This window comes from Lolium rigidum, chromosome 7 (assembly GCF_022539505.1).
Source record: "Lolium rigidum isolate FL_2022 chromosome 7, APGP_CSIRO_Lrig_0.1, whole genome shotgun sequence".
In the NCBI taxonomy this organism is placed as follows: domain Eukaryota; kingdom Viridiplantae; phylum Streptophyta; class Magnoliopsida; order Poales; family Poaceae; genus Lolium; species Lolium rigidum.
This window is the reverse complement of record NC_061514.1, coordinates 180,010,715-180,034,364: the sequence shown is the minus strand read 5'-3', so window position 1 is coordinate 180,034,364 and position 23,650 is coordinate 180,010,715. Positions and strand designations below refer to the sequence as shown.

The 23,650-nt window shown below is 46.7% G+C and overlaps 1 protein-coding gene and 1 pseudogene across 1 annotated transcript; one reads left to right on the top strand and one right to left on the bottom strand.

Moving 5' to 3' along the window:
- Positions 1-14,048: 14,048 nt before the first annotated feature.
- LOC124677058 (pentatricopeptide repeat-containing protein ELI1, chloroplastic-like) lies at positions 14,049-16,155 on the bottom strand. The gene has a single exon (XM_047213056.1). The coding sequence runs from the start codon at positions 16,153-16,155 to the stop codon at positions 14,275-14,277; it is 1,881 nt and encodes a 626-aa protein (XP_047069012.1). The 3' UTR covers positions 14,049-14,274.
- A 3,290-nt stretch (positions 16,156-19,445) lies between these two features.
- On the top strand, positions 19,446-22,075 carry LOC124672336 (annotated as a pseudogene).
- Positions 22,076-23,650: the final 1,575 nt, after the last annotated feature.

The following is a 23,650-nucleotide window of genomic DNA, read 5'->3' as shown; positions in this document are numbered from 1 at the left end:
ATCCTCCCCGGCCAGCTGCAGCAGGTCATCGCGCGGGAACTGGCTCTGACGTTCCTCATCATATCCAAGTGGATCTGGAAGTCGCAGTTTTTGATAAGTATAACAAGATAAGCGCAACATACGTACTATTCTATGAGTTTCGAAGGGTTTACCCATGAAGTCGGAATTGAGCAGATCCCAGCAGCTCTCCGCTGTCTCCATATATTTACGGAGTCCACCAAGCTCGTTTTGCTGCTTCTGGATGGTATCGCTGTCAGTTTTCCTCTTCAGCTCGAACTCGCCTTCCTTCCGGATAAGCTCCGAATTATTTTCAGCAAATTTTTTCTCCGCCTCTGCGAGTCTCGCCTCAAGATTCTTTTGGGAGGCGCGCAGGGTTTCCTGCTCGGAGGAGGCTGCTGCGAGGGACGAGGAAGCACCTATTCAGAAACATTAAAAGGTCACGATTGAAAGGCGGAATATAATCCACAGGGAACTGGTAGTCAGAAATCAACCTTGAGCTTCGGATCGGCTTGATTTTTCGGATTCGCGTTTTCTTGTTTGAACAGCTTGGATCTTCTCTCGCTCGGCTAAGGGTAACGCGGCGTTGTAGAGCAATATTTTTATGCAGCTCATAGTGCAGGGCCTGCTGTTCCTGAAAATTCAGTCAAGAGCCGGAGTAAGTTCAACAAGTTTTTCGGTTAAGTCTTTCTGAAGCATCGCTGCCGGAAATTTTTTCCGCCATGATGCTTGGAGGCTACCACGACATTTAAATCTCTCTTCAGTTGGAATTTTTTTCTAAGTATCTAGACGCTAACTACTATAGTTTCCGCCTAAATACTTGGGGGCTACTGGGGAGTTACCTTTTGTTTGCAGATAAGCTTGTCCAAGAACTGACCGGTTTCTTTCTTAAAATTTTGGATCTCCGACGTCTCGGTATCCGGCTTGCCCCAGGCATTGTTAAGCATCGAGTTAAGCAGGTCTTGCTCCAACTCCCATTTTTCCGCCTCCGGTAGTTTGTTGAAAAACTTTGTGGCATAGGCTTTGGGTGTGGAGGTAAGATCAGCCGGATCACCAAAGTTCTTGGGGAACACGACCATGTCACCAGCGCTAGCTTCAGCTTTGTCGGAGGAGGTAGCCTCCGCTTCTTCGCGGCCTTGTACTTCAGCTTCATCAAGGGCAGGGCCCTTGCCGCCGGAACTTTCTCCGCCCGCTCTATCGCTACTGACCGGAATTATTTCCGGTGGAGTGGATGCAGCAGGAGCTGGAGATTGGTCCGCGGGAGGAGGAGACGGCTGTGGAGTAGCTTGAGGGGTAACTGGCGGAGTAGGAGTGACAGGACCAACGGCTAGGGATTTCTTCATATATTTAGTGATAGGCTCTTGCACGTTGGTCCGTGCGGTGGTGGAACTCGGATTCCTGCGAGCAAGCAAGAGAAAAAAGTATAAGTAACGAAGTTTACTAAAATAGAAGACGCAAGGTACTCGGAAACTTACGTCGCGCCAGGAATATTGGGACGTGAGCGTTTTCCTGCTGTCGCTAGCAGTTTGAGGCGCTCGCGCTCCGCCTTCTTGGAGTCAAGCGGAGGCGGCTTGGTCACCTTGGGTTTCTTGGCGGAAGCCTCGCCGCTAGCTCCGGCTTCGGAGCCGGAGACTTTGGCGCGGGAACGCTTTGAAGGTCGAGGAGCAGCCTTTCGGGGCGCTTGCTCCTCTTCCTCCTCAGGGTCCTCCGGATCCTCTTCCGCCGATTCACCGCTAACGGGGACTCGGAGTATGTTGCGCAGGTTCTCCTCCGCCAAAGTATCGAGCTGCGAGGAGGGTGAGCAAAACAAGTTAAAACACTTAGAAGATATGAGAAGTTGAAGAGATGCGAAGGAGTAAGCGCTTACTGGAGGACATTTGTTGTGTGTGCTGATGTCTTTTATCAGTTCCGGGACCGGTTGGCCCCGACCTATTTTCACCAACGTCTTGAATCTCCTCTTGAGAGAATCAGCCGGAAGATCATGGCGAGTGACCCGGAGGAGATCATCCGCCCCAGTGTAAGCGCACATCAGGCGTGCGTTGTAGCGCAAAGGCTGGATTCTCCGAGTAAACCAGCTAAGTGTGAGCTGGGATCCGGTTAGTCCGTCGTGAACTAACCAGGAAATCCTCCGCGCGGCCTTCTCCAGTATTGGCGTTTGGGCAAGCGTGGGGATGAAGCTCCAGCTCGCCAATTCTTCCGGAGGCTTGTTGCTGAAGGGTGGAAGTCCATCGTGGATATTCGGAACTGATGCATTCTTCACGTAAAACCATTCGGCGTTCCAGTACCGGACGGACTCGTGGGAGTCATGAGGCGGATACATGCGGCCGGAGCGGAGCATGAATGTCATACTTCCGCAGTTCAACATGGCCTTGTCCTTCGTCTCCTTCTTCACTCGGAAAAAGAACTGCCACAATTTGACATCTGGTCGGATCCCAAGATGCCCCTCGCAAAGAGTTGCGAAGTTAGAGAGCAGGAGATAGGAGTTGGGGCAGATGTTGTGGGGATGGAGCCCATACGTGTCGAGGACGGAGAGGAAAAACTCCGAGCAGGGGAGCGACAAGCCGCGCTCAACCCACGCCTTTGTCATAACTCGTTCGTCCGCGTCGGGTTTGGGGACGACGGAGTCGCGCGTGAAACTCCAGTGTTCGGAGATCATGCCCTCGTTTTGGAGCTCTCTAAGCTCCGTGTCTGTGGTCTCGCAGGGCCACCATTGACCCCTCACCCCTTCACGACTCCGGGCCTTGGAAGCCTTCTTGTTTTCCGCTTCCTGGACTTTGGCTGCCATTCTAGCTTGGCCTTGGAGCTCTTCTTCGAGTTCTTGAGCTGTTGGGATCCGGCCTAGTAAAGTACCGGAAGAGGCGGAGAATGGTTGAGCAAGCCTAATGTCGGAAACATATGGTGGTAGATAAGCAATGGGATCCGGACAGATTGGTTCCACGGCACTGGGATCCGGGCTTCGGAGAACTACCAGTGCAGTGAGGAGAACCATGAGGCATGCTTCCGGCTGCACCCATGCGAGCTAAGTTGAGTAACCGGAAAATCTACACTACGACTACTTCTTCTTCTACGAGACCGGTGCACGTACCATCAATGGCGCGGCGGTCCGGTAAAGCTCCGGCGAGGTGAAGGTCGCTGAACTAGTCGTTTCGAGCCTCCGATGACCGCGAATCAGCGGGGGAACCGATTTCCTGATCAACCGTGGCGATTTCGGTTCGAGGAGGGGCTTGAAACGACGGCGCGCGAAGCTCCCGTGAGAAAGGCTCGCCGGAGTTGAGATCTATCGGGCGGCGCGGCGCGAGGAGGAAGATGAAGTGGTGAGGGTGCGGTGAAAGAATGAAGAATTACCGAGCCGCGGGGTATTTATAGACTTGATGTCTACGGGTGCTTCTATTCTTGTAGACAGTGTTGGGCCTCCAAGAGCAGAGGTTTGTAGAACAGCAGCAAGTTTCCCTTAAGTGGATCACCCAAGGTTTATCGAACTCAGGGAGGAAGAGGTCAAAGATATCCCTCTCATGCAACCCTCGCAATCACAAAGCAAGAAGTCTCTTGTGTCCCCAACACACCTAATAGGTGCACTAGTTCGGCGAAGAGATAGTGAAATACAGGTGGTATAAATAAGTATGAGCAAGTGGCAACGGCACCGGAAAAGTGCTTTGCCCAGACGAGTAAACAAGCAGTAGTAACGCAGCAGTAGTAACGCGATAGAAACAATAAACAAGCAGCTATAGCAGTATTTAGGAACAAGGCCTAGGGATTACACTTTAACTAGTGGACACTCTCAACATTGATCGCATAATAAATAACTCTTTCTCATATGTGCTACATACACTCTTTTGTTGGATGACAAACACCAGTCGTTGTGTAGGGCTACAAGAGCACCTCAATGCCGGAGTTAACAAGCTCCACAACATTCGATGTTCATATTTAAATAACCTTAGAGCATAATAGATCATTGCAAAATAAACCAAGAACTAACATAGCGCACACACTCGTCCACATTACACTATGAAGGAGGAATACATCACATCAATACTATCATAATGATAATTAACTCCACAATCTACAAGAGATCATGATCATAGCCTACGACAAGAACCACACGGTGCACACACTAGTCACCTTTACACCATGCAGGAGGAATAGACTACTTTAATAACATCACATGAGTAGCACACAACTAGTAGCGATACAAAGCTCATCATATGGATCTCAATCATGTAAAGCAGCTCATGAGATCATTGTATTGAAGTACATAGGAGAGAGATTAACCACATAGCTACCGGTACAGCCCCGAGCCTCGATGGAGAACTACTCCCTCCTCATGGGAGACAGCAGCGTTGATGGAGATGGCGGTGGTGTCGATGGAGGAGCCTTCCGGGGGCACTTCCCCGTCCCGGCGGCGTGCCGGAACAGAGACTCCTGTCCCCCATATCTTGGCTTCGCGATGGCGGCGGTTCTGGAAGGTTTCTCGTACCGTGGTTTTTCCGTCTCGTGGTTTTAGGTCGAGGGGCTTCTTATAGGCGAAGAGGCGGCGTCGGAGGGTCAACGAGGCGGCGACACCATAGGGGGGCGCGGGCCACCCCCAGGCCGCGCCGGCCTATGGTCTGGTGGGCCTGTGCCCCCTCTTTGGCGGTTCTCGTGTGTTCTGGATGCTTCCGGGCAAAATAGGAACTTGGGCGTTGATTTCGTCCAATTCCGAGAATATTTCGTTACTAGGATTTCTGAAACCAAAAACAGCGTAAAACGAGAACCGGCACTTCGGCATCTTGTTAATAGGTTAGTTCCGAAAATGCACGAATATGACATAAAATGTGCATATAACATGTAGATATCATCAATAATGTGGCATGGAACATAAGAAATTATCGATACGTCGGAGACGTATCGGCATCCCCAAGCTTAGTTTACGCTCGTCCCGAGCGGTGTAAACGATAACAAAGATAATTTCTGGAGTGACATGCCATCATAACCTTGATCATACTATTGTAAACATATGTAATGAATGCAGCGATCAAAACAATGGTAATGACATGAGTAAACAAATGAATCATAAAGCAAAGACTTTTCATGAATAGTACTTCAAGACAAGCATCAATAAGTCTTGCATAAGAGTTAACTCATAAAGCAATAAATTCATAGTAAAGGCATTGAAGCAACACAAAGGAAGATTAAGTTTCAGCGGTTGCTTTCAACTTGTAACATGTATATCTCATGGATAATTGTCAACATAGAGTAATATAATAAGTGCAATATGCAAGTATGTAGGAATCAATGCACAGTTCACACAAGTGTTTGCTTCTTGAGGTGGAGAGAAATAGGTGAACTGACTCAACATAAAAGTAAAAAAGAATGGTCCTTCAAAGAGGAAAGCATCGATTGCTATATTTGTGCTAGAGCTTTGATTTTGAAAACATAAATAGAGCATAAAAGTAAAGTTTTGAGAGGTGTTTGTTGTTGTCAACGAATGGTAGTGGGCACTCTAACTACCTCATCAACCAGACTTTCAAGAGCGGCTCCCATGAAGGACGTTATCTCTACCAGCAAGGTAGATCATCCCTCTTCTCTTTTGTTTACACATGTACTTTTAGTTTAGTTTTTCTTTATTTATGGATGACACTCCTCCCAACCTTTTGCTTACACAAGCCATGGCTAACCGAATCCTCGGGTGCCTTCCAACATTCACATACCATGGAGGAGTGTCTATTTGCAAAATTAAGTTGCTTACTGATGAATCGGAGCAAAACATGTGAAGAGAATTATTAATGAAAGTTAATTAATTGGGGCTGGGAACCCCATTGCCAGCTCTTTTTGCAAAATTATTGGATAAGCGGATGCGCCACTAGTCCATTGTGAAAGTCTGTCAAAAGTAAATGACAAGATCGAAAGATAAAACACCACATACTTCCTCATGAGCTATAAAACATTGACACAAATAAGAGGTGATAAATTTTGAATTATTTAAAGGTAGCACTCAAGAAATTTACTTTGGAATGGCGGAGAAATACCATGTAGTAGGTAGGTATGGTGGACACAAATGGCATAGTGGTTGGCTCAAGGATTTTGGATGCATGAGAAGTATTCCCTCTCGATACAAGGTTTTAAGCTAGCAAGGTTATTTGAAACAAACACAAGGATGAACCGGTGCAACAAAACTCACATAAAAGACATATTGTAAACATTATAAGACTCTACACCGTCTTCCTTGTTGTTCAAACTCTTTACTAGAAATTATCTAGACCTTAGAGAGACCAATTATGCAAACCAAATTTTAGCAAGCTCTATGTATTTCTTCATTAATAGGTGCAAAGTATATGATGCAAGAGCTTAAACATGAGCACAACAATTGCCAAAAATCAAATTATTCAAGACATTTTAGAGTTACTACATGTAGCATTTCCCAATTCCAACCATATAACAATTTAACGAAGCAGTTTCATCCTTCGCCATGAACACTAAAAGATAAAGCGAAGAACACATGTGTTCATATGAACCAGCGGAGCGTGTCTCTCTCCCACCCAAGCATGTATTTATTCAGAGAATGAAAATAACAAAACAAAAATAAAAGCACACAAACGCTCCAAGTAAAGTACATAAGATGTGACGGAATAAAAATATAGTTTCAGGGGAGGAACCTGATAATGTTGTCGATGAAGAAGGGGATGCCTTGGGCATCCCCAAGCTTAGACGCTTGAGTCTTCTTAGAATATGCAGGGGTGAACCACCGGGGCATCCCCAAGCTTAGAGCTTTCACTCTTCTTGATCATAGTATATCATCCTCCTCTCTTGACCCTTGAAAACTTCCTCCACACCAAACTCGAAACAACTCATTAGAGGGTTAGTGCACAATAAAAATTAACATGTTCAGAGGTGACACAATCATTCTTAACACTTCTGGACATTGCATAAAGCTACTGGACATTAATGGAACAAAGAAATTCATCCACCATAGCAAAAGAGGCAATGCGAAATAAAAGGCAGAAACTGTCAAAACAGAACAGTCCGTAAAGATGGATTTTATCGAGGCACCAGACTTGCTCAAATGAAAATGCCCAAATTGAATGAAAGTTGCGTACATATCTGAGGATCACGCACGTAAATTGGCTTAATTTTCTGAGCTACCTACAGGGAGGCAGGTCGAAATTCGTGACAGACAAAGAAATCTGAAACTGCGCAGTAATCCAAATCTAGTATTGACTTTACTATCAAAGACTTTACTTGGCACAACAAATGCAATAAAATAAGATAAGGAGAGGTTTCTACAGTAGTAACAACTTCCAAGACACAAATATAAAATAGAGGTACTGTAGCAAAATAAACACATGGGTTATCTCCCAAGAAGTTCTTTCTTTATAGCCATTAAGATGGGCTCAGCAGTTTTAATGATGCACTCGCAAGAGATAGTATGTAAAGCAAAAGAGAGCATCAAGAGGCAAATTCAAAACACATTTAAGCCTAACATGCTTCCTATGCAAAGGAATCTTGTAAATAAACAAGTTCATGAAGAGCAAAGTAACAAGCATAGGAAGATAAAACAAGTGTAGCTTCAAAAATTTCAGCACATAGAGAGGCATTTTAGTAACATGAAAATTTCTACAACCATATTTTCCTCTCTCATAATAACTTTCAGTAGCATCATGAGCAAACTCAACATTATAACTATCACATAAAGAATTCTTATCATGAGTCTCATGCATAAAATTATTACTCTCCACATAAGCATAATCAATTTTATTAGTTGTAGTGGGAGCAAATTCAACAAAGTAGCTATCATTATTATTCTCATCAAGTGTAGGAGGCATAGTATAATCACAACAAAATTTACTCTCCATAGTAGGTGGCACCAAAAGACCACTATCATTATAATCATCATAAATAGGAGGCAAAGTATCATCAAAGAAAATTTTCTCCTCAATGCTTGGGGGACTAAAAATATCATGAAAACCAGACTTCCCCAAGCTTAGAACTTTCTATATTATTATAAACAATGGTGTTCAAAGCGTTCATACTAATATTACTACCGGCATGCAAATAAGATTCCATAGGTTTTTTAATTTTCGCATCAAACCATCCATGTCTTAAATCAGGAAATAGAATAAGAAGCTCATTGTTGTTCATTATGCCAAACTAGTGTAAACAAGAAACAAAAAGATGCAATTGCAGGATCTAAAGGAAATAGCTTCGAGTACTTACAACGGCGAAAATAGCTTAGTAGCCGAGATCCGGAGTGTGAGTACCTTTTACCTTTCCTCCCCGGCAACGGCGCCGGAAAATAGCTTGATGTCTACGGGTGCTTCTATTCTTGTAGACAAGTGTTGGGCCTCCAAGAGCGAGAGGTTTGTAAAACAGCGGCAAGTTTCCCTTAAGTGGATCACCCAAGGTTTATCGAACTCAGGGAGGAAGAGGTCAAAGATATCCCTCTCATGCAACCCTGCAATCACAAAGCAAGAAGTCTCTTGTGTCCCCAACACACCTAATAGGTGCACTAGTTCGGCGAAGAGATAGTGAAATACAGGTGGTATAAATAAGTATGAGCGAGTGGCAACGGCACCGGAAAAGTGCTTTGCCCGGGACGAGTAAACAAGCGAGTAGTAACGCAGCGAGTAGTAACGCGGTAAAACAGTAAACAAGCAGCGATAGCGATATTTAGGAACAAGGCCTAGGGATTACACTTTCACTAGTGGACACTCTCAACATTGATCGCATAATAAATAACTCTTTCTCATATGTGCTACATACACTCTTTTGTTGGATGAAAAACACCAGTCGTTGTGTAGGGCTACAAGAGCACCTCAATGCCGGAGTTAACAAGCTCCACAACATTCGATGTTCATATTTAAATAACCTTAGAGCATAATAGATCATTGCAAAATAAACCAAGAACTAACATAGCGCACACACTATCCACATTACACTATGAAGGAGGAATAGATCACATCAATACTATCATAATGATAATTAACTCCACAATCTACAAGAGATCATGATCATAGCCTACGACAAGAACCACACGGTGCACACACTAGTCACCTTTACACCATGCGGGAGGAATAGACTACTTTAATAACATCACATGAGTAGCACACAACTAGTAGCGATACAAAGCTCATCATATGGATCTCAATCATGTAAAGCAGCTCATGAGATCATTGTATTGAAGTACATAGGAGAGAGATTAACCACATAGCTACCGGTACAGCCCCGAGCCTCGATGGAGAACTACTCCCTCCTCATGGGAGACGAGCAGCGTTGATGGAGATGGCGGTGGTGTCGATGGAGGAGCCTTCCGGGGGCACTTCCCCGTCCCGGCGGCGTGCCGGAACAGAGACTCTTGTCCCCCAGATCTTGGCTTCGCGATGGCGGCGGTTCTGGAAGGTTTCTCATACCGTGGTTTTTCCGTCTCGTGGTTTTAGGTCGAGGGGCTTCTTATAGGCGAAGAGGCGGCGTCGGAGGGTCAACGAGGCGGCGACACCATAGGGGGGCGCGGGCCACCCCCAGGCCGCGCCGGCCTATGGTCTGGTGGGCCTGTGCCCCTCTCCGGCGGTTCTCGTGTGTTCGGATGCTTCCGGGCAAAATAGGAACCCGGGCGTTGATTTCGTCCAATTCGAGAATATTTCGTTACTAGGATTTCTGAAACCAAAAACAGCGAGAAAACGAGAACGGCACTTCGGCATCTTGTTAATAGGTTAGTTCCAGAAAATGCACGAATATGACATAAAATGTGCATATAACATGTAGATATCATCAATAATGTGGCATGGAACATAAGAAATTATCGATACGTCGGAGACGTATCAAGACTACGCGCGGAGATTCGGGATTCGGATCCAACGGTGGAAACGGAACGGTCACACCGTTGGATGGTTGACACGTGTCTTAGGTCAAGTGCGGTAAAGTGACGTGGAGGTAACTTAACCATGCACTCCCAAAATTTCCGGCTAAAGATTCGCATTTTAGAAAATTTAGCGCGGGAAATAAGGAAGTTGTGCGCGGGGAAAGCGGAATCTCCGTTGCGTTACCAATTCCAAAGACGAGAAGCTTTCCGGACAGATGAACCTGGAAACAAGTAAAAGTTTTGAAGCTCTTCGAGATTCTCTTCGGATCCAAGCTAATAAAGTTGGAGGAATGATGAATCTCGGAGAACTTCGGGGGCTACTGTTGTGGGTATACTTTATGGGTATATCAACGGCATGGCCTAGATCCGGCAAGCCCGGGTGGCCCATAGTTGGTGATGAGGCATGTGGCCCATCGGGCGGCCCGATTCTCTGTAGATCCTGAAGGATGAAGTCCAGCCAGGAACAGGAAGCCGGATCTCAACCGACCTACGAAGGAGGCCGGATCCGTGACGGGCCATGAAGTATCCGGATCCAGCACGTTCTTGGAGGAAGGCGGATCCTTGACGTACACGGCAAGCATTGTACCGTAGTTAGGCAACTTGTATTCCGGCTAGGACTCTCCATGTAAACCCTAGATCCGTGCGCCTTTATAAGCCGGATCCCGGGAGCCCTAGAGGCACAACCACAACTCATTGTAACAACGCGAAAGCGCCCGGATAATTCCGGACAAGCAGCAGTAGGCCCTGTCATCGTGCAGGTGTTCCGAAGCTGGGTAAATCGCGTACCACCGTCCCGTGTGCACTCCGCCCTATGGCCCCTACTTCTTCTCCCCCTCGTGAGGATCCCTCCTCCGAGGTACCGTCGAATAGGCAACGACATTTACCAACTTGGATTGACGAACTAGTGCACGGATGTGGCGAAGCGAATACCAAGGGTACAAGAATGATCACACGACAAAGCGGGATATATGGTGGAGCTGTAGGTAGGCTACCTAATGCACCAAAATCAAATCCTGGTGTTGACCGTATAAAATACCCAAGGAAACTGACACAAAGGCGATGTATGTGGCAATGTACCTATGAGGATGAAGGTGTTGCAATACACTCGAGAGACACTAGCAAAGATCAACGTAACATGCACAAGATTGCACTACTATAGGTGCAGAAAGTAAACAAGGCCTTCACCTAGATATGCAAGAATACTTCACTTTTTTATATACACGAAGCAACTATGTAGCTCTTTTTGTTTATTTTCTATTTTTATTTTATTTTGTACAACTCCTTTTATCACGGCCGACAGAAATTGCAAAGCACCAAACCCTAACGAGTAGCTTGTCGAGCGGTAAAACTTTCTCTTAGGTAAGTTTCTAGTCACGTATATCGAAAAGATGTGTCTAAGGTTGACATATATCGCAAACTCTACGCTATGTGGACTCGGAGCAACATAAGTATGAAAACTAACCACGGAAGAAAAATGTGTCGCGGCAGAAAAACTGACCAATACTGTGCAACGATATAGAACCACCACAGACTCATGGCAGAGAAAACGCTCAAAATCGTGCCGCGATAAATCTCACGGCAGAATTTTGCGGCAGAATATCATGTCATGGCAGAGAAAACAGCAGAAACTGTGCCACGGCAGAAACCATGACAGACTCTAGATTAGACCAAAAACTAAAACGACCAACAACTAAAACTTAAAATCTATGCAATCTAAAGCTATGGCAACCCTAACCCTAATATTTTTTTCTTTTTCTATATAGGATGAACACTCACAACTAAATCTATGGTGCATTTGTGGATACTTACCGACGAAACGTTGAAATCTGATACCAAGATGATAAGGGGTGGCCCGATCTTCTCAGTAAGCGAGGTGGTAGATGATGATGTTGATGAAGAGAACATATATGACGTTTATGAACTCTCTTGATCAATCTTATCGCTAATGCAATAGCTCTCAACTCTACAGATATTCGCAACTCCACACACCTTACACACGTAGCTGACGACCATGAAACGGTAAATTGCAACCTCCCAATTCCCAATGGAACGGCAGATCACACAAACTTTCAGTAGAAAAACACCAGATCGATGCGAATTTGTGTTGTAATTTCAGCTGTATGCAATAGCAACAAGTCTGGAACTTGGGTTTATCTTAAATCGTGGTCTAAACCTAATTTGGGGGCGTCCATGTAGCTTATATAGGCATCCGGGACGACCGGAGTACGAAATAACTGGATACAAACCGACCCAAAACGGTTTTCGGCCAAATGGTTCAGACCCGGGGGCAATACCGCTAGGTACGGGTGGCAGTGCTACTGGCATCGGCGATGGTACCACTACTCACGGGTGGAAGTGTCGCTGGTAATGCGGTGGTAGTGCCGCTGAGGCCTTCCTCTTCTGATGTGCTTGCCTCTCGCTCCTTCCTCGTGCATCCGTGAAATGTTTTCACGTCCAACACCTTGTGTAGCTCCTCTTCTTCCCGTGCAACGCTTCATTCTCCCTCATAACTCATCATACATAGTTGCAACGACTTAGTTAGTATAAAGTTCTTAACATGTAAATTAGCGGTATCACTTAGGAGTGAATTCACATGTTGTTCTAGTAGCTTTGCACGAGCCCTTGTAATGGGTCCAATCCTGACTTCATTGGACTTGAGCTTCACAGCAACATCTCGATCATGATGAAGTGGCGGAGGTAGTAGTTCAGTAGGGATGTCCTCATCACGCAGCACACCGCATCTCTGCGCCCGCCCACCACATATGAGGCCCGAAACGGCCTGCTCAGACCCCGCTGCTGCAGCGCCATGCCTGCGACACCGCAAGCTGCAGCACCCAGCTGCGCCTCTCTGCCGCCGCAGCAAAAGGAGCTCTAGGGCCGCCGCCCTAGCTCCCTCTTCTATTCCGGCGACGCCCCTGATGACGTTGGGACTCCAAGTGTAGAGTGTTGTGGTCAGCGAAGAATTTTCTCCACAAGGGTGACTCGAGGGTTTATATCGAACTCTCGGGGAATTAGGAAAGAGTTGTTTCCTTTCCTCTTCTTATAGCCATCCTGCAAAGTAAAGTAATGCCTTGTGTCCACAACTCCACCGTGTGGTTGTCAAGCATAAGGTTTCGTATTATTAGTAGTAAATAAAAGATGCAACACAAGTAAAGTAAACTAAATAAGTAAAGCAAACTATGTGAAAGCGGTAAAGAGATAGTTGTGAAAGCGGTAAAGAGATAGTTGTTTGTGGGTTTTGTGTGTGATTAAGTAACTAAATATTTTTGTATTTTCGGATTAAAATACTACTGCAAATAAAAAGTAAGATAAATGCAAAGGAAAGGTGTTTCTTATGATTAAAGTTGGACCGGGGTTCATGGGTTCACTTGTGTACTCTCTTTCTAAAGTTGTAGTGGATAATAGCAATTCATTGATGAGATAATATTGGTGGAACTTCAATATATGTTTGATAAGCATTCATATGGGCTCCTAACATAGAGATGATGCAACACATCTCTCTTACACTCACAACAAAGGGAAAACTCCATGCAATCTTGTATTAAGAATTAACGGAGCATAGCCATAAGTACTTTGACATGATGTTTGAATATTAAATATGATACCTTGAACAAACAAGATCATCACTTTTGTCACGTGATGAAAATAGCACATGCATTTACTTTATCCCTAGTGAGGTAGCAAAGAAAAAGGAAAAAACCATATAAGATCATGAATTTGTTGTCACTATCTCACGAGAAAAATTTGTTGTCACTATCTACATGGTTTCTCCATTTCACATTTTATTTTAAAATCTGCTTTTAAACCATTTTAAAAACCAGGCCAAATTTAAACTGACTTGAATATGACTGAGAAGTGAGAAAGATGTTTTATTAAATGAAGAGACAAGAGGAAGGTTTTATAAAACCATATGCGAGGGGAAACAACAGAATAATTTTATTTGAATTTTTTTGTCAAAACCATGTAGATGATATGCATGATGATGATGTCAAAAAGACGCGGAAAAACATGCAGGAAGAAAACTACCAGGTCGTTACAATCAGCTTTCATACCCATGCGGTTCACAGATTAATGATCTCAGATGCATGAGCAAAAGTGTTGCAAAATAGTACACAAGTCGAGAGTGCGACCACAGGAAAGTAGACAACTGCAGCGCCTGAGGTTTACCGGCACAATCTAAGAAACAAATGATGACTGACATATGGACAGAAAAAGTTCATAAGGAAATCTCCGAACCTTTATAAGCCCTAAGTGACATTTATACTTGCACACCATTTTATGGTTGACAACCTCAGGGGTAGATTTAAATGTGTGTAAAATGGACCCTCACCAACGTAGTTCGTAAAAGCAACTGTAGTTCACACATTACCACTGTATCTCAATTAGCAGCACAAATGTCAGTAGCCCTATTTACTATGCGTAAAGTTTGAGTTCGCATCATGGGATCACCAGTAATCACCACAAGTGCAGGACCCGTCGACAAAATGGTGGAACCTGTTCCTGTCTCTGAACACAATCTTCCTGCCAGTGATCTTCGATACCAGCTTCAACACTGCATGGCAGTCAGAGCACGCCCGTAGGTTCTTGACAATCTTGATCGTCGCCCCAGGCTCTGTGCTTACCAGTCCAAATGCAACGGCAAGCTTCTCGCTGTGTACCGCAAGTGCCCTCTCCTTCATCGGCTCATCCAGGTCATGCAGAACTATCTCAGTCTGTGGAACATGTCCATGCTCCTTCACTAGGCCATTCATCTTGTCTAGCATGGCATATATTTCATCGGTGCGGGGATGGCTCATATCCCCTGCAACGAACTCGTATACCTTCCGGTCTATCTCAATGGCACTACAACCAGGCTCTTTCTGGATGCCACTAGCCTTCATCATCGACCGCACCTGCGCAACTTCTTCCCATTTACCAACAGCTGCGTAGATGTTGGAGAGGAGGATATACATCCCCGAGTTGGCTAACCCCTTGGCGACAAGATAGTCTGCAATCTGCTGGCCTAACGCCATGTTCTTGTGAAGCCGGCATGCGGCAAGTAGTGACACCCACAAGACAGCGTCAGGTGTTAGTGTCATGCTCTGGACAAGATGGAATGCTTCGTCTACGAGCCCCGCACGACCAAGAAGGTCCACCATGCAACCATAGTGCTCGATTTTGGGATCAATGCCGTACTCCTGCTCCATTGATCGGAAGAACTTGCGGCCGTCCTCAACCAGCCCAGAATGACTGCAAGCATTGAGCAAGCCAATGAAGGTGATATCTGTGGGCCAGAGGCCCTGCTCCCGCAATTGCGCGAACATCTCCAGTGCCCTTGTGCTTTCTCCGTGCATTGCATAACCATTGATCATGGCGTTCCACACAACAATATCTTTGTCAGCAATTCCATGGAAAACAGCGACCGCATCCTCCAAGCTTCCGCACTTGCAGTACATGTCAACAAGTGCGGTGCCCACTCTGAGATTGAGTCGAACGCGTCGACTGTTGTTGACATAGGAATGGAGCCACTTCCCTGACTCCGCCGTACCAAGCTGTGCAACCGCAGACAGGACCAGCACGACAGTCACCTCGTCGGGCTCGACACTCGATCTCAGCATCTGCCGGAACAACTGGAGAGCCTCGTTGGGCTTCCCGTGTTGCGTGTACCCGTCAATCATAGCGTTCCAGCAGATGAAGTCCTTGTTGGGCAACCCGTCGAACAGGCTGCGCGCGTCATCCAGCGCACCCATGTTGGCGTAGCAGGTGAGCATCGCCGTGACGGACACGACGTGCGGGTCCGGCTGCATCTCGTCGAACAGCGCACGGGCGGCGGCGGCGTCCCCCGCCCGCGCGTACATGCCGAGCAGCGCGGTGGCGACGTAGGAGTCGCCGGAGAGGGCCAGCTTGAAGGCGTACGCGTGCAGGGCGCGGCCGAGGGCGAGGCCGCGGCAGGCGGGGAGGGAGGCGGAGAGGGTGTGGGCGGTGGGGAGGAGGCCGTCGGACAGCATGTCGGAGAGGAGCGCGAGCGCGGCGAGGCTGAGGCCGCGGGAGGAGTGGGCGCGGATGGCCGAGGTGTAGAAGATGGCGGTGGGGTCCTGGGTGCGGTGGAGGAGGTTGAGGGAGTGGTCGAGGCGGCCGGACGCGGCGTAGGCGTGCTGCAGGCGGAAGGCGACCGCCCGGTCGCTGTCGAGGCCCGCGCGGAGCACGGCAGCGTGGAGCTCGGAGGCGCGGCGGGCGGTCGAGCAGGCGACGAGGAGCGAAACGGCGCGATCGGCGTTGAGGGCAACACTGTGGCCGCCGCCGGATTCCCGCGCGGTGGCGACGGAGGGGAGCACCGCGGCCGACATGGGAAGGCGGGAGCAAGTGGCGCGTCGTCCACCGGCTCAGCCTCAGTGTGCAGCTTATCCTCGCACGATAATGGGCCTAGGCATTCTCAGAAAAAAAAAAGACACGGCTAGGGACCACTCGGGTGGTGCTAGTTAGTCCACCCAAGCACTCCCTCTAAAAGTAGAAAGTTTAGCACATAAAAATTATACGTCATTTAATGTTATATGATTTTTTTTTTCAAAAAAAGTCATAACATTTAACCATCTGTCAAAATAGCGATCCGTTTTCATCGTTAGATCTCTTACGATGAGATCTTCGAAACTAGATTCAATTTGTATATGTTTCAATGAACTTTTTTTTCGAAAACCAACTTAGTTGTTGCGGAAAATCAACTCTAGTATTGTGGCGAAGCAACTTCATTCAAAGAGTTGGTTACACTACTTTTTTTCAAAAACCAACTTAGTTGTTGCGGAAAATCAACTCTAGTATTGTGGGGCGCGTTTGGTTGCCTGGGCCGAAAACCTGCATGGCTGCGCCAGCGAGATGGGGGCATTGCGCGTTGCGAACGGGCCATGGGCCAATTTTGGCGGGTCGTTTGGTAGGCTGAGCGCCCTTTTGCGCGCCGGAGAAGGAACCCATGCCCCATCGTTTGGTTGCCCATTTCCAGCCCATCTTGCACGCAGGAAAACAGGAATCTGTTGTTTGGTTGCTCAAATCACAAGTCCATATCCTTACCACAATTCAAATAGGGTGAGATTACCATGCCATGGCATGTTACATACGATCAGAGACCACTCAGAAGAACAACATCCTGACGATCAACACGATGAGGAAGGCGATGATGTAATCTTTCACCCGGCTGGGACGTACCTGCGCGGTGCTCCTTGTAGAGCATGTACTTCCTCCGGCGGCAGCTGTCCTAATGGCACTGCCTCATCGATGGCATGATCTTCCTGCAGCTCCTCTTCCAGGAAGGTGAGGTACTCTTGTTGTGCCTCCTCCAATGTTGTATATCCTCGATAGCTGTTGTTGGAGTAGCCATTGACCTGATCTTGATAGACTCTCCATGAGTTGTAGATTCTTCGAACCCGCCCGCGAAACACCACATACCACTAGCATGGCAAAAGAAGAAGTTAGCAATCACAACAATGAAACAATTCAGAAATGAGCAATAGAACAAGAGAAGTGTTGACAGCAAATCTGAAACTAACAGGGCCATGCATATCATTCCAAAACTCAATCAGAAGTTTATCCTACACTACCGTGGTGTCGTCCTACCACCACAACAAAAGTGGGGGTCTCATCCTAACACCGCAAAGTTCACCATCACCTGAGGGGTTAGTATATACCACCTCATAATACTTACAAAAGGGGGCCAAATGTTTTTCATCCGAAATACTGGCAGAATATACATCATCATCATCATCATCATCACCATCTCCATGCATGCAACCCTGATCCACCGCCTCAAGGGCACCACTACTCCTTGTCGTGGTACTTGCCAAGTTAGTTCCTCAGCCAGAGGACACGGTGTGGCTCGATCATGCTGACGAAGCTGGATCCCTGGGCCTTGTGGTCAACGAGGTGGCTGAGGGCGACCATCACATCATCCTCGGTGAAGCCAAGCATGTCCGTGACCGCATTGTAGAGGTCAGGGTGCATGTCCGTGGGCTTGTTCGCCCTGATGGCCTGTGCGACCTCCTTCACAGCAACAGTCATGTTGGTGAAGGCCACCAGCTCGTCGTCCGCGAAGGCACCTCTCTTCCTCTTGCCGGCGGTCGGCTTGTCAGGCGCGTCGGCGGGCTTGTTAGCATCGAGGTTGATTGTGTCAGACTCCTGGGTGTCAGCATCCTCAGGTGCAGGACCTGGTGCAGGCGAGCCCAGGGGCTCACTAGATCCCATGGCGAACTTGCCGGTGGCGAGTGACATAGGCATCGCGAGTGGGCCTGCCGAAGAAGCTACCCAGGGTTTCCTGAAAGCCCACGATCCGAAGAGTACGAAGCCCGGAAGCCCATTGAAGTGTTGATATGGAAAATAGAGATAGATTAGGGATAAAGAGATATGTAACTATACGGGACAAACTCAAAGAGTCTCTCGGTATTTGTAACTTGTATGGCACGAAACCCTCGGCTCCGCCTCCTATATAAGGGGGATTCGAGAGACAGAGAAAGAGATCGATTTCATCCCTACATTAGACAAGCAGTTCATTGCAACGGTGAATAGCACAAACCCTTGCAACATCATGGCAGGTGACCCCATTTTGGACTAACCCCTCCTACAAGACCAAACCCTAGACAAGATCATGGCAGTAGCAACCGGAAATGTCGAATCCTAGCAAGATCATGATAGCTCACCACAATCCGAACTAACCCCTGCTACAATACCAAACCCTAGACAAGATCTGACAACTCTCAACCTAGATCTAAGCATCACCGCGGTACGGGGATAAAGGATGGCTTACAGTCATGGCCGGAGGTGAAGATGCGCTGCACCAGGAGGTAGCCCAGATGTAGTCACCGCCGTCGCTGCAACCATCGCTGACCGGAGATGCGTGCGCCTCTTACCTGCTTGCCGACGGGAGGAGAAGTTGGGGGGAGGACGGTGGAGGAGGGGGTAGAAATAGGCCATGGCGAGCGGCGGGAGGTGACGGAATCCTTCCCGCCCCCTTTTCGCTTTTCGCCGATGCGCGCCGCAGCTCCCGTCATCTCCATTCTCGTCTCCGCCCGTGCGCCGAAGATTTCACTTTGCATCAGCGGGCGTGGAGATTTGCCTGCACCGCTGGAAACTGTCGAACCGGCGTTCCTCTAGGGCCTGGCCCGACACTACTTTGAGAAGCGGTTCCTGTAACAACGCGGCTCGGCCCAGGCAACCAAACTGACCGAAAATTGCTGACCCGATGCGAGCCAAGGGGAATGCGAGCAACCAAACGCGCCCGTGACGAAGCAACTTCGTACAAAGAATTGGTTACACTATATTTTCTTTGCCAACTTAGTTTCTATGATACTCGCTTAGCAACAATTGTCATCAACACTAGTATTGAGACATCAATTTTGCTCTAATGGTTGCTAATCATACTTTCTAGTATTGCTAGTAACTTTATTTTCGAAAGAAGAAAAAATTCAACGAATAGGCTGGTGCCTCGTGCCCGTGTGACTTCGTTTTCTTCCTGTCACGGACCCCACACTGCGGCCTGCGGAGAGTGGTGTTCTACAGATAAATTAATTCAGTCTCGTTCTCACTCCCGATCCCCCCTCACTGGCCGAGCAAAATCGACGCCCGGGGCAACGATTCCGGCGGATTCGTACGGTGCATGGAGCGGCGCAAGTTGGGGATGCGGTGCAACCCGGAGCTTCGCGCCAAAATCCGCATCCTCGACCCGCCCGCGCCCGCCTCCGCCGCCTACGATGCCGGCCTCCGCGCGCTGGGCCTCCTCGACTTCGTCCGCCTCGACCTCCGCTCCACCGGAGCGGTGTGCCGCGAGCACGTCGCCGATCTCATCGCCAACTACCACGCAGCAGACGGCCGGAGCTTCACCCAGAAGGGTCCCATTGAGGTCTGCTGCGGTACCTTGGCCAAGGCGCTCTGCCTCCCGGGCCCCGGGTGGACCGCGTCCTCCCACATGGATCCGCCCGCCGTCGTCGCCTTCGCCGCGACGGAGTTCATGAAGGCCTACATCCTGAGGCCGCTCGAAGCCGGCGACAGCTGGAACAGAAAGGTGGCCAGCAATGTCCGCACGGCGGCGGAGATGGTGATGGACGGGAGGGCGATTGATGTTGACTGGTCCGCGCTCATCTGGGTCCTCGTGGAGGAGGAGATCTTGGACCTTAGCAACGGGAGGAGGCCCAACTCGGCATGCTACTACGGCGCCTACCTGCAGAGGCTCATGTGGCTGCACTCGCCGGACGGCGTCCTGCCGCCGCCGAAGATGCCCGCGTCGACATTGTGCTCCCAGGAAGCGCAATGCAGTAAGCGGTCAGCAGTCAATGCGAGAAACAAGCATTTAGCAACCAGTTTTTTATATCAAAGTCTCCGCTTGGAGCTGGACCGCAAGATGCAACAACCTTCTATTGATGACAGATCCATGAAGCTTAAAGCAAGATATACAGAGCTTGAAGAAAAGTCACTCAACGACGCTCTAGTTAGCCAAAAAAGAAAAAGGAGTGATGAGCTGCCACGCTCAGAGCTGGATTCCCTGAAGAAAAAGCTTGCTGATGAGAGATCCAAGCTGGTTGACGCCATATCCATGCTGCCTGAAGCAAGGCATGTGGAGTTTGATGCGAGATCCAAACAACTCGATGCCAGGCACATGCAGCTTCAGGCAAGATCTATGGATTTGGAAGACAAGTCCAAAAGGCTAGACGCAAAATCCAAGATGACTGACGCGAGATGGAAGCAGATTGAAGCAAGGTCAGCAGAGTTTGATGCCAAATCCAAACAACTTGACGCAACACACTTGCGGTTACATGCAAGATCTTTGGAGCTAGAAGTGAGGTCCAGCAAGCTTGAAGCCAGATCCACTGAGCTTGAAGCTCTAGCAGTGCAATGTGAGTTTGAGAGGATAAACATTGAGCAATACAAAGAATTGCATGATAAGATGCACGCGATGGAGGTACTTAACCAGGCTTTAATTACCCAGCAAAGAGAAGCGAATGATGAGTTGAAGCGTGTTCAAAAAGAGCTGCTAAATGAAAGCGAGCGACTAGCACTATTGCAGAATGACCGGGAAGCAATGGAGTCACTAAATCAGGTTCTAATAACCAAGGAAGTAGGAAGCAACAACGAGTTGCAAGTCGTCCGGAAAAGGCTGATAGATGTAAGCCAGGGACTTTGTACCTCCTTTGTTCACTAACCTTCTTGTGATTGATCCGTTCCAACAATGTCGGATGCACACATATGATTTTTGTGCTTCTGTAAATCTCATTCTCTTTCATTATGTTACCACTAATTACCTCTGTGATTGATTGCACGTCCCCATGATGTGGTACTTTTGCATCATATATTTCACTACTTATATCCTTGTGAGCTGTGATCAAATCTGCATTTTTTGTAGGGCTTGCAGAAGTGCTCGAACAGACGAGCAAATTTAGGTGTCAAGAGGATGGGTGAGCTTGACCTCAAAGCAATTGCAAACGCTTGCAGACTAGATTTATCACAAGAGGATGCACAAGTTACTTGTGCTAATCTTTGTTCGAAGTGGCAGAATGAAATTTCAGACCCAAATTGGCACCCTTTTAGGGTCGTCATGGTTAATGGTGAATGGACGGTATGGAAAATCTCCCTGCTATTCCTTTTAGGCTCTTACTTGTAGTATTCGTCCTAATTTTCTAGGTTCTACTTGCTTCCTTGTAACACCTATTGTTGTCTCAACGTTTCCATCTCTTTATAAGACTGCCAAACGTTTTCATTATTCCATCTGACAGTACATACATTACCTCATTATTTGGTGTAGGGGATTCTCTCAGAGGATGATGCAAAGCTCCGGATGTTAAAAGAAGAGAACGGTGAAGAACTGAAGATATGTACACCTTGGTAACAAAAGCTCTACTTGAAATCAATGAATACAATCCCAGTGGTCGTTATGTTGTATCAGAGCTGTGGAACTATAAGGAGGGCCGGAAAGCAACACTGGAAGAAGTCATCGAGTTCATCCTGAAACAGTGGCAGTCACATAAGAAGAAGCGATGAGCATCCATTTATTGGCAGGCTCCATGTTCTGCTTTTGCTTCCGTATAACTCGTACTTCCACCTCGAACTAGGACCTAGTATAACTTTAATGTTAGTGGATTAATCAGAGGTACGTAGTAGTTCATTAGTACTTGCTGATTATGCAACTAGAACAACTGTGATCACTTTTTCGTAGCTAAATGCTAGCTAGATTCTCCTGTTGTAGATTGGGATCGACTGGTCTAGAATGTATATTGCTTATTATATCTTTGCATATGTGATGCTTGCCCTAAGAATATGCATGCAAGTATGTTCAAGTGTGTATGCGAAGAAAGCTCTGGTGTTATTGAAAGGCTGAACTGCCTCATCCTCATGGACCTTCAACTGAGCATGCAAAAGCAGCAAAACAGATAGAATGCATTTCATTTGCTGGCACTGCACTTCCTCTTATTTGGGAAATGGAAATTCCATGAACATGATTGATTGACGTGCACTAGAAATGAAACCGCTTTTTGTTTTGTGGTTGAGCCCTGAAGTGTTTTGGACAGCTGAAAATTATCTGGAAGTTCCCGGTCTTGCTATTGTGGTTGTCAAAGCAATGTGGGCTTCAGACTTGCATCACTGGTATTGATTTTGTGCATACGTGGTTTTATACTGATCTGATTTCTGATGTTATTCCTCCATTGATATACATACTAGTTTCAGCTGATAATTTCATTTGTTTTTCTGCAACATGAAAGTTAGGTGCTACCTTCAGGCTACTGTCCTAAAGGGGAGGCATGGTCAATATTTTCTTCAGATTGTTTGATGTACATGCGTTTCAGACATACTACGTCCATCCTAAAACTCAAAACTTAAGACTTATATATTTTCTAAAAAGTCAAATCAAGTAAGATTTAACCAAAATTTTAGAAGAATCTATCAATAAATATGATATTTTGTAGATACCATATGAAAAAATATTTCATTATCTATCTAATGATATAGATTTTGTATTTTGCATGTTTATGATTTTTGATAAAAACTTAGTCAAACTTAACACAATTTGACTTTCCAAAAATAAAATAAGCCTTAAGCTTCATAAGCAATTCTTCCTATTCTTTGATGTAGTTACGGATGCATTAAATCATGAATAATTCAGCTAACAAATGCAACTTCTGCAGTCTCAACTTCTGAAAATTCTGAAGGCTAATGTCCTAGGTATTTGGTGTCTACCCGTTCTACAACAAGAAATTGAGCTTGGAAGGAAACCGACATGTTTTCCGACAAGCTTCCAAATATTAGCTAATGTTGTGGTTGGATGCAGAGAATTGAGCTTGGAATTGAATTAGCCTCAAGATTCCAATTCCAAGATGGAAATAAATTAGCTTCCAATTTGAATTTTACCGTTTGGGTGTGCTTGGAATTTGATGTTAGAATCAATGGGTGTTGCCCAATTCCAAATGTTGTTTGGATGTACAATCTGTGGAATCCGTGGAATTTGATGATTTGTTGAGTTTGAACAATATAAATTTGCGTACATGTACACAAATAACATACATATGTAATATATTTATAACTATTCTTTTCCGCAATTAATAAAACATTAAAATAATCAAAATAAAGCAGAAAGTAGAATACCCATGGCACAAAGTAGTTTTCAAGTACCGAAAATATTATAACATGGATAATAATTGTGTCTCTAACAGGTAGCTTATGTCTCTTACATATCACAAACAGTTCATCAACAAGAAAGTAGATAGTAGGCTTTATTGGCGCCGTCTGTGGGAATTAGAGGCGTAAGGATCTGATCTCGATGGCACGTTCAAGATCTTCGACATCGTCAACCGGAAGCAACACTATGGATCGAGG